Here is a 12,134-nt window from a genome sequence, read left to right as displayed (position 1 = left end):
TAATAATAATGTACAATATCCTATGTTTGCTCGAGAAGTTTAAGTCGATATCATGAAAAATAAGTCGAAATCTATTTATAAATTTGTACGAACTTTCTGTACAAAGTCAATAATAGTTAACACTTATAAAATATATTATAACATAAAACTCGATCACACACACAAGTCATTGAATAGGATTAAAAAAACAAAAAGAAAGGGAAAATAATTTGAAGAACGATTAATTATTTCTTGTTATTGATTATATTTATTTTTCTTACTGCATTATGATAACGACGACAATAATATCAAAAATAATCAAAGAAAATGAAATGTTTAGTTTCAGAAAATATTTCATTACGCGATTTAACTGTACTATTATATTATGGTGAAATTATTGAACCGGTTACGAGATTCTTTTTGTTTGTTTTTGGATTATTTTTCCAACCAAAATAATATGATTTGTTCTCGGTGTCGCGTTATCCAAGAAAAAAAGGATAAAAGAAACAAAAAAGCAAACGGGTAAGTCTTGTCTTTCGGACTCCTTACTAATCTTTGGTATATCTTGAAAAGATCTTCTCTCGTTTTAACTCAAGCTCGAATAAAAAAACCTTTTCTTTGTTACCGCGTCCGTTTCGTCTTATCATTTTATTCTTAATAACCGTATTTCTTTCCCTCGAAAAAAGACATTGCAGCGTAGCACAGAGAGTGCACATCGAGATCGTCGAATTCATTTTTCCGCGGTATAGAATCGTTCTTGTTGCCAAGGAATCCGGATAAAAAGGAAGTTGAAAAGAAATACGAAGAGAAAGAGAGAGAGAGAGAGAGAGAGAGAGGGAGAGAGGGAGTTCATTTTTGGCCCTCCTTTTCCGGAACATCGATTGGCGTATTTCCAGATTTTCGTCTTAACGAGGAAGCATTGTGTCGTAAGAAAATAATATAAAAAAAAAAAAAAGAAATGAAAAGAAGAAAAAAAAAAACACAAGCATAAAAAATATGTAGCAAAGAAAAGAAGAAAATATTGGAATTGTAGAAGATATATATATATATGTTACAATGTTAATAAAAGTAATTAATAATAATATATAACAATGTTAATAATAATAATTAATATTATTATAACAACGTTAAATATATATATATATATATATACATGAAGGTTGAATCCAAGTTCGTCGCACGGTTATATATATATATATATTATATATAATAATGTGACGAAGTTGGGTGGTACTCTAAAGTAAGAAAAGAAAACTTCTAGTAGCGCGTTTTGTGAAAATAAAAAATAAAAAAAGAACCAACTAAAAATGTAGCAAATAAATAAGGTAAAACAAAGGAATATACCTTTTCGACAAATGTAGTCGCCAGGTGAGAAAAGTACCGGTCGCAGTCTGAGTACCAACTCGCATAGAAAACCAGCTTCCGTGTTCTGAAATATTTCTACCCTTCTGAGGGTTTCCAAATGCACGTTTATAGCTATCTCGGCCTTCAGCTTGTCTGCAAATGAAAAATAGCAACAACAAAAAAAAAAAAAGAAAACTCGTATATAATATTATATACGAGTTTCTTTTTTTTTTTCATTGGATTAAACTTTCTCGACGTATAAAATGTAATAATAATAATAATAATAATAAAAAGAAAACTTTCTCGATCGCAACGTTTCGGATTTATCGCGTCACCGTAAAAACGAATAGAATTTATATTTATTTATTTATTTATTTATTTATTATTATTATTATTATTTATTTCTTTTTGCTCCCTTATTAATATTTCATTCGTTTACTTTCGTAATATTGGTACCGTATTATTATCGCTCGAAACTTTCGGGAATCTACATTTCATGGAAACGTTATTGCATCGAGAAATGCATCTAGTTCGCGGAACGAAACGATTCCCTTAATACCCCCACCCCAGCCCCACTTCACCTCTAACCCTCCTTTCCTATTCCTTCGTTAAGTTTTCTATAACGCTCAATGCTATTTCCTTTTAACGTTGGATTATTGAGAATGACGTTTAACTTTGACGATAAAAATAATAATTTACTACAGTGAATTTCATTTACCGTTTTTTCGCCAACGTTACCATTTTTATGCGACTACTCATTCAAGTGTAATATAATATCGCGTATATTTGAGGATTTTTAAAGTTAACGTGAACGTTAAATGATTATTTTTTTGTTTTTATATCGTGAATAGAGTCACAGAATTATTATTATTATTCCCCTTCACCTGGTTATTTTAATTCTAAATTTAATTTTTTTCCAGTAAATTATCCAATTGGTATTCGTTTTATTTGCAAGAGAACGTTTTATCGTTAACGTGAAAGAATTTAGACATTAATTTTGCATTGTTTTTTTTATAGCAAATATTAATTCATGTTGTACATTTGTATATCTGGTAAAATATATAATAATCGTTAACGTTAGATTTGTCAGATAATTTGCAAACACTTATTGTATGAAATTATTGTTAACGAAGTTTCTCTTACGAATCAATAATAAAACATAATGTAGAACCTTTGGGAAAAGATAACAAACAATAATTAAAATATATTCGATTGTAAACATTTAAGTTTCAATTGAAACTCTCTAAAATATTATATTCGCAAATGTGTATGCACATATAAATGAGAGTTGAGTTGGGAAAAAGCATAGATAGATAGATAGATAGATAKATAGATGGAAAACGTCATGCAGAATATCTAAATCGATTGTTTATTTTAGTATGCAACATCGTCACGGTGTTTCTATCTCAACAACGTTTTCCACCATCTGTCATTTCACGTAGATACTTATTTTTTTGTTATCCAACAATAAAACTAAGTTCCATTCTATTTTATTCGTTCGTATGTGTGCGTGCGTGTGTTTTAGAGAAAGAGTAAGAGAAAATGTTTCTCTTCACTTACGTTTAATATTTTCATGCAGCTTAAATAAATTCAAACTGGCAGCCATTCGAAATTAACTATGGTCAAGATACACCATTACCGTCTGTATATATGTATATGTATGAACATATGAAATAATATAATATGCGAGTTGTATATTTTAAGGTACTTGCCTAAGATGATAATATATATATATATATAAATTTAATAATAACTTTAGAGAAATTTTTTTTAAATATTTAAATATTAAATATATAGATACGAAAATATATATTAAATATAAAGTATGTTTATTTAGTTAAACTAAATCACAGAAATTATCTTATAATGATTATATTATATCTATCGTATATCATTGAAATATTTTTCAAGTAATTGTAATATTTCTATTATAACCTCTCATGTTTTTACAATCACATACACAGGTACGCACACACGTTCAAATAAACATCTAATAAACTTACACACGATGTATTATATTTAATTAAAAATGAATATTGAAATAAAATACAATTAGTAGAAAAATATAATTGGCACGTTAACACTTATCTTGAAATATTTGTTAAAACCAATAAAATGATTTATTAATATCGATTATATTCCGCACGTTTAATATTTATTTTACAGCACGAACATAACGCAATTGTTCCAAACATTTAATGCAATTTTATTGTTTTTAAATTCGAATGAAATAACACGAGGAAAAATAAAATGAAAAGGTAGTATATAGGTGTAGGAAAGTTCTTTGGAAGAAAACTATACTTTATGGATAAATATTTTTGTCTGACTTACCAGGAAGACAGCTGACAGCTTTCTCCTCGTCGGAACATTTTTGCGTCAACCAAAGATAATCGAACCATTTGATAACTTTAACTTGTAGATGATTGGGTACACGTCTCATTCTCATGTACGTTTTAACGCCGTCCAACTTTGCTGAAATGAAAAACGGAAACAAAATATATATAATATATCGTATCGAATGATCGCGGATGAAAAAACATTAATTATTTTTCTTTTTTTTTTTTTTTATCAATGATAGAAATATTCGTACGAAATATTTGATAAAGGATAATGCGCATCAATTTATCCGGGTATTTAATAATAATAATAATAATAATAATAATACTTACGATTACACATATATATGTCATATATTTTATGGGAACCATTGGATTATTATAAATATCATAAAAGTTAATCATTTTGGTAGGGGCAGGGGGATCGATAAAACCTTCAAATCTTTTATTATGCCTAAATAATTCGAAATATGATATATATCTTATTATTCCATAATGATAAATAACTCATTAGGATAAATATCCATTAAAGAATAAGTTTTAATTTAATTCCATTTTATTACTCGAATAATATATTGAAACAGAAATAATTACTTACTAACTTGTGGATTACTCCAATAGATTATTATTATTTTTTTAATTATATTTCATTCAAAAGAGAAAGATATATATTAGTTTTATTAAAAGTAATAATCACTCAGTATTAATGTAAATGAGAGAATTAACACCGAATTGCATTTACTATTTAAAAAAAAAAAACAAAAATTCCGATAGATTACGATGAAACAACTGCAGTTTGTCTTTTATATTCTCTCTCTCTCTCTCTCTCTCTCTCTATATATATATATATATATTTTTTTTCCTTTCAATTATTTTTGCAAGCAAAAATAAACAAAAGGGAAAAAAAGAAAAATAGGAAAAAATATCTACATGTAATGACAATACCGCGATATTGTGGTATATCGAGCGTACGATCGTTGTACGGGTCACGGCTCGATCACAATGCAATGAAACGGAAAAGCAAGATACGGTTACCCTTCTATACGAATTTATCGGTTTCGTTTATTGTTACGAGAGAGAGAGAGAGAGAGAGAGAGAGAGAGAGAGAGAGAGAGAGAGAAAAAGGAAGAAAAAGAAATTACAAAAACGGATATCCTGTGAACGAAAAAGATTATTTTTGAAGAATCATGAAAGAAAATGTGTTGAATGTATAATCAGTGAGTCGAAGAAATAAATCTAAAAAAAAAAAAAGAAAAAAAGAAGAAGAATATATAAGAATAATAATTCAAACTATTCTTAAAGATTGGCAGGATCCATTTAAATGAGGTAAAAATCAATAGTTAGACTTCATTTATGTCCGTTTCCGCATAGAGGAAAGAAATACGTTGAAATTCGTTGGACTATAAGTGAAATCAAATTTCAATTCCGGGAATCAACGAAATACGTGCTTTGTTTGTAATGTATAATGATATATGTATGTATGTATGAGTTCTTTGGGTGAGTAGTTATTCATTGTGTACACAGAGTATATATATATATATATTGTCATTGTTAGAAGATGTGGTTTGTTCGGGATTGTGATCGATCAACGATCGTACTAACACAATTCTATCTTTTGAAGCTTTACCGGAGTATATACGAACGTTTTAAGACACCCAGGATAGATGGATGAATGGTTTGGTTGGTTGGATGGATGGTTGGATGGATGGAAGGATGGATGGATGGATTGAGTTCGGTTATTCGGATTAAATTTCTCTTTCTCTGTCTGTGTGACGTTAACAATTCGTAGATAAAAAGAACAAAAATAATAAAGAAACAATTTATATAAAGAAAGTAATTACAAAATGAAACGTTGAGGTGCATTTTGTATACAAAAGGTGTATTTTACAAAATATTATTAATAAAGTACCGTGTGGAATATGAGAAAGAAATAGGAATGGGGGAAAAACCCTGAAGCAATCTGTGATGAATAATTTATATATAATACACATATATATATATATTCAGGTAAAATGTATTATGCTTTACCGAGATTTCAAGAACAAATGATTTGAAAGAAAACAAAGTAATTTATTTTACAAATGAGAATATTAATTAATTGCGAATATAGTTTTTATATATAACCCATACAATTATATATATATATTTATAATATATAATTATCGAACTGTATAAATAAAATATGATAAGATTGTGTCAAAAACAAGTGCGCATGGATAATCAATTAACAAATATATCTGACGGAGAGATAATGGCAATGACATTAGCGAGGATTGATTTTAATATTATAGTTGGATAAAATAATTGACTTTTCAAGATTTTTCCTCGATAACATGTATTCATTGTTCATAATCATAGGGAAAAGTTTTGAAGATAATTTATTAACGATCTCGTTCGCGAGAGTTTAATAAAAAGAAGATCGAAATAATGGGAAAGTTGAGGTGACTGACCTGGAGTTGGGGGATGGGGATGGGGGGGGTTTCCAGGAAGATATAATCTTGAGCTTAATCCACTCACAGTTGTAAAGGTAAAAGGAAATTGATAGAAGAAGAATCGGATGTCGGGTACGGAAATCGAAGAAAGGTAGAGAAGAAGGTTTCCTAGTAACGATGACTAAAAATAAATGAAAACATTTCTATGGTGATTCTTCTCGTTACGATTGTATTATATATATATATATATATCTATCTCGAATCGTTCGATAAAACGGACTTAAATATTAAAAAGATGAACGTACGATAAATGTAAAAAGATTAGATTAATTTTCCATAAACCTAAAAGGTGTCGTTTTTCAATGATCTCGATTCGTCAAGCTCGTTTGAAAGCTTCGAGTAAAATAGAAAATGGTGGAAAACCGATACCAACCAACCAATCAACCCTGCTATTCTGCTGTTAGATACGTACGATTAATTTCAGATTAATTTCCTGACAGACAATAGTTTTTCAACGATGAGAGACGTTAAAGTATCGCGTGACCGTTCCCTTTCAATTTTCTTAATGGCTTTCAACCAAATATAATTACTTAATATCTATAGAAAACTTATGTGTGTACTTTCATATATAAATTTTTCTTAATAAGGTATTATATATGGAATATCAATTATTAATAAAATAATAAACTCTAGGGAATAATCAAAGATCATGTGTCCTTGGTTGAACGCGTGGAAAAGGATAGATAATTTGTTTCACGATTTAATTATGAATAATTGATAATGTTCATTGAAAATGTATCATCGGTTCGACTTAAGTTTAACTAAAAACAATTTCAAACGAATTAGTAAAGAAATTTTCTTTTCAATCAAATATTATTATTATTATTATTATTATTATTATTAATGTATTAAACGTACCGAGCTTCATCTATAGTAATTGTTACCATAACGGATCAAATTACCTATCTTCGAAAAGTCATATATATTTTACGATATATATGTATAGCAAAAAATAATACCATTTATACAATAAGAATTTTTTGACTCGCCAAATAGCACAATAACTTGTACAAAATTTCTTCCCAAAAAATTAACAATCGGTTATTTGACCGGTCATCGTACATTTAGTATTAATCGAAGTACAACGAACACGACATTTATAAAATTAATATAAATTAAATTTATACGTTTATATATAAAATATAAATTTCTTTTTAAATTATCATTATATATATAATCTCCTCGTTATTTCTCTTAAATTCATAAAATCGTGGAATTATTTTGCCAACAACAACAACAACAACAACAACAAAAAAGGTAGGATAAATTTATCGTTTCTCGTAATAAAATACAATGTTAATATGGGAAAAAAGATATTAAATAATAATGGAAAGATAGAAAGCAGATGTTAAAAATGTATCGATCTGAAAAAGGTCCATTTTCTTTCGGTGAGAAAAAGCATTCTAAGGAACAATGATGCTGTTTTCTCTCTCTCTCTCTCTCTCACACACACTCACTCACTCTTTGTTTTTTTTCCCTTTATTTCTTTTTTACGTGCACACTCTTTTCACCTTTTGGGAAAGAAAATGGCCGAGTTAAGGTCGCATCATTCTGATGGTGCTGGTGTTGGTGGTGTTGGTGGTGGTGGTGGGCTACTGCAATGGAAATTACGGTAGGACGGAAAATCTGCATTGGCTGTATGCCAAATACATGAAGGCAACGAACAGGAGCCAACGAATGAAGCCAGCGAATGAACAAACTCCTTTGATCCAACTTTGATCGTTCCTCTCTCTTACCAACGCGTTCTACTCTCTAGTTCTATCTCCTTTCTTTTCTATTTTTTACTTATATATACCACACACCATACCATATAGATTGCTTATTATCAATTCCCACATGAATAAATCAATAGACGACAATGGATGAAACGTATTACGAAATAAATGATATTATAAAGTGTGTGTGTGTGTGCTCGAAAAATATTATTTTGTTTTGTTTTTGTGTGTGTGTAAATATTCTATCTACATATACGCAATTTTCACATCGTATAATATTATTATTTTAGATATTAACAATATTAATTTGTTTATATTATAATGAATATATTTAATCTTAATTTAACAAATGAATACCGTAGAAAATATCTATATATATATATATTTGTATTTGTGAATTGAATAATATTATTAAAATTACTATCCTCTGTAGTATATATTTTTAATTTTTGCTGAACATTTTAGAAACGTTTGATTAATGTTGAAAGATCAAAATATGATCGAATATTGTGTTTTGGAAATTAGCAATAGGAAAGAATCTACTTATACGGAATATTTTCTGAATATTGGAACATAGCCAGGTGCCTTTAAACGTTCTAAATCGGAATCGGTAGAAAGTATTTTCTCGTATTATTATTAATGTCCTACCTTTTTAACGAGATATATTTTTTGAAATTCCATCTACCGATATTCATCAGGATTTTTCTTTTTAATTTAAAAGGTAACGTAAACCGAAGTAAAGAAAAGAACAAAAGGGGAAAAAAGTTTGAATCGTGCCTTAGGCTAATGCACTTTTTCCCTTATTTCCTTATTCTTTTCTATACGCTTATTCGTTGCTAACACATTTCCGATTGAAATTCATCCTAACACCCCGTGAAAACTTTTATTCTAACCGATATCTATAATAGATTTCTACATTTTATTATTATACATATACAAAAATTTATAAAATGTTTTTTTCCTCCTTTTGAAATAACGATAATACTAATCGAATCGATAAAATGATATTGTATTAATAATTACTTTTTTTTTTTCCAATATTTTTTAACTCGGAATGAAATGAAATCAAAATTATTGACGCGAAAAAACAAAAACAAAAAAGATTAATACAATATAAACGAACGTTTCGATGAATATAATCCTTATACGAATGTTTGTTTGAGCGTTATGGTATTTTATTCAATATAGAAAAATATATATTATATATTAAGTAAAGAAAAAAAATATATGCCGTTTTTTTTGTGTTAGTCTGTTACTATTTCGTTACGATGTTACTAAGGTTGATGGGTTTTAATACCAAATTACGTATTCGTACTCCCATGTTGAGATGCACAATGTTCTCTAAGGATTAGCTTACCATACCACGGACAAACGGTTACCAAACCGTTTCCATATTGTTCCTCGTTAAGCTTTTAATCTATACATTGTTATATTTCTTATCAGTGACTCTCCTGCGGCCTATACTATTACTACTACTACTACTGCTACTACTACTACTACTATTATATCATCTTCTATAACAAATCAATGTTTTTCTTTTACGTATACGAATACTTCAATTATTATTATTTTTTTTATTTTTTTTTTAATAAATAACGATGATTGGAATATTTTGGAAGATACACCTGCATATATATATAATCAAAAAATAAAATATAAATGAAGAAGAAGAAATTCATTCGAATATTGCATTCGAATAACCTCGATCGTTTGACTTCTTTGACGTTGGTGGTGGGGGAAGGATGTAAAGAACTCGGAAAATATTTCTAAAGAAAATAAGCATATTTTCTTAGGTAAAATTCAGAGTAGGTTTGAAAAAGAAAGAAAAGTTGTTGCTAACGTCACCATCACCATCACCGTCACCGTCGACGTTGCCGTCGTCGTCTCTGGAAAAGTTATTTAAATATACATACACCTAAATAGGTAACTAACATATATATGTATATATGTATATATTTAGTTTGTGTATATACGTATATATATGTATATATTTAGTTTGCTCATTTTTCACTCGACGAGTGGCAAAGTTTTAACGACGTTGTCTTTCACGATGGTGGTGGTTTTGGCGGTGGTGGTGATGGTGGTGGTGATGGTACATTACTCGTTATCTTTCAGAAACGAACGTACCTACCGCTTACCCTTATCCCTTTTTGCATTTTTATTTTTTTTTTTTTACTTTTTTTCTTTCTCTTTTTTTAATTTTTTTAGTTTTTAATCCTCTCTCATAAGCCGGTAAACAATATTTTCATTTTTTGACTTTTACCATAGCGGATACATTATGTTTTTTTTTTATTTTTGTCAGCCGCTTATAATTAGTTTTTCAGTATTTATACGACGGAAAAAATAAAACGAGCTGTTTTTGCAAGAAAAGTAAAACCTTCTTTTCTTTTTCTTTTTTAAATAATCAATTTTAATTTTTATATCATATTTCGTAATTTTGGTTTGTTTTATAATATAATAGAATATTGTCTAGAATGATGCAGGTATTTGCTATTGAAATATTTTCCCTACCGAATAGTTTTGAAAGAAGAATAATAATAATAATGTAATATTTGATAAAAATGCACATTTGAAAAAAATGATATTTTTTTCAATTTTCGGAAAATTGTCGGAAGAGAAATTCGCTCGGTATGGAATTACGCGTGTCGTCCGTTTTTTTTTTTCAACGAAATTTGAATTATTGTCGTCAACGAGCTTTTATTAAAACATTCCATCAATACAAATTTTAGCAGTTTAATACTCTCTCTCTCTCTCTCTCTCTCTCTCTCTCTCTCTCTCTCTCTCGCCCAACTTACAAATATTATTCAGTAAAATGCACTTTTGGCGTTATATTATATTTTTTTTTGGGGACATAATATTTTCGTGGATATTAAACGTATCCTTTTTTTTTTCACGAAAAATAAAATAATTTATGGACTCGCGTTTATACGGTATTACGCGTTTTCAATAATATTTCTACAAACAAACGAATAAACAAAAGATAATAATAAAAAAAAAAGAAGAAAAACAAGTTCTTTTTTTTTTTATATCTCGAAAAGTATAAAGTAAAGTATCCATACTATATTTTTTTTTTCTTCATACCAGGTAGTATGAAATATAGGAAAGGATAATAAAAATATGAAGGATATATATATATATATATATATATTTTCCGGATTTGACGTTCGCTAAATCCGAATAATATAAACTACGCGTAAACGTAGTCGAGTTAGTATGACTAAAGTAAATCGTTCGTTCGTAGAAGATTACGAACGTTAAACGAGACCATCCCCTGACATAATATAACTACCCCTTGACTTCTTCTCCCCCTTCCCCTTTCCGCCCCCCCACCCACCACCAACTCTTTCCTTGATCATAGGAAGGATACTTGGAATCTCGAGACGTAGGTTAATCTCTAATAAATCTTTTCGAATGATATTTCAAACTTCTACTCGTACGAAACGAGTTAGACTTCGATACGTATACCGTGATTACTATTCCCCCATGGTATAGCCCGTAAACCTGGACAACGCATAGATATGTTATTAAATCGGGGGACGGGGGAAGAGAGGAGGGATGTGTGTGTGTGTGTGTGTGTGTGTGTGTGTATTTATGTGATTCTCCAAACTCTCAAACGTGTAGTCGTAAAATTCAAGCAAGTGTATTCAACTATAAGGTAGAGAAGATGGTCGATAATTACGGTTGGTGAAAGGGTGGTAAAGGGGGAGAGGAGAGAAGGAGGAAAACGACGATATGTAAAATATTGATCGATGTGTTCGATATCGTTATAGGGATTTTATAGATTTTCTATAAGTTTTTCTACGAAATAGAATATTATTCGTTACAAAGGAAGAGGAATATTTTTAAATTGATCGAAAAAATATTTCGGATAGCAAAGCTTTGCAAAAAATCAAAATCAGAAAAGGTAAAGATCTTTTTTTTTGGTTTCGTCCGACTTGAAGAAAAAATGATTAAAAAGGAATGAACTGCGAAAAGTAGGTAACAGGAGTAGTAGTAGTAGTAGTAGTAGTATTGGTATTAGTAGTAGATGAGAATGCATACCATAAATGGGAGTTTATTAATGCAAGAAGGTACTTTATGAAGAGAAGGGAACGTTTTATCCAACGATTAACGATTTAACGAGAGTTACAAACGGCATAGGTAAATAAACGTGAAACGTCACTTCTCTTTCTTCGTATAAAACTCTTTGTAAAATCGATCGAAACGAAATGGAAGTGTACATATATATATATATATATATATATATATATATAATATTATATTATATT

At 29.0% G+C, this 12,134-nt stretch overlaps 1 protein-coding gene across 1 annotated transcript in view; it reads right to left on the bottom strand.

The window, feature by feature from the left end:
- Positions 1-12,134, bottom strand: part of LOC106787215 — an 87,364-nt gene that overhangs the window by 11,389 nt on the left and 63,841 nt on the right. The window contains exons 9-10 of the mRNA XM_014749402.1: positions 3,655-3,795; positions 1,324-1,476 (exon numbers count right to left, since the gene is read on the bottom strand). Of these exons, the coding sequence (XP_014604888.1) occupies positions 1,324-1,476; positions 3,655-3,795 (294 nt within the window). The remainder of the gene's footprint in view (positions 1-1,323; positions 1,477-3,654; positions 3,796-12,134) is intronic.

Source organism: Polistes canadensis, unplaced genomic scaffold (genome assembly GCF_001313835.1).
Source record: "Polistes canadensis isolate GaletaPanama2010 unplaced genomic scaffold, ASM131383v1 scaffold_4, whole genome shotgun sequence".
In the NCBI taxonomy this organism is placed as follows: domain Eukaryota; kingdom Metazoa; phylum Arthropoda; class Insecta; order Hymenoptera; family Vespidae; genus Polistes; species Polistes canadensis.
Note: the sequence above shows the minus strand (reverse complement) of the source record. Positions and strands in the feature narration are given on the sequence as shown.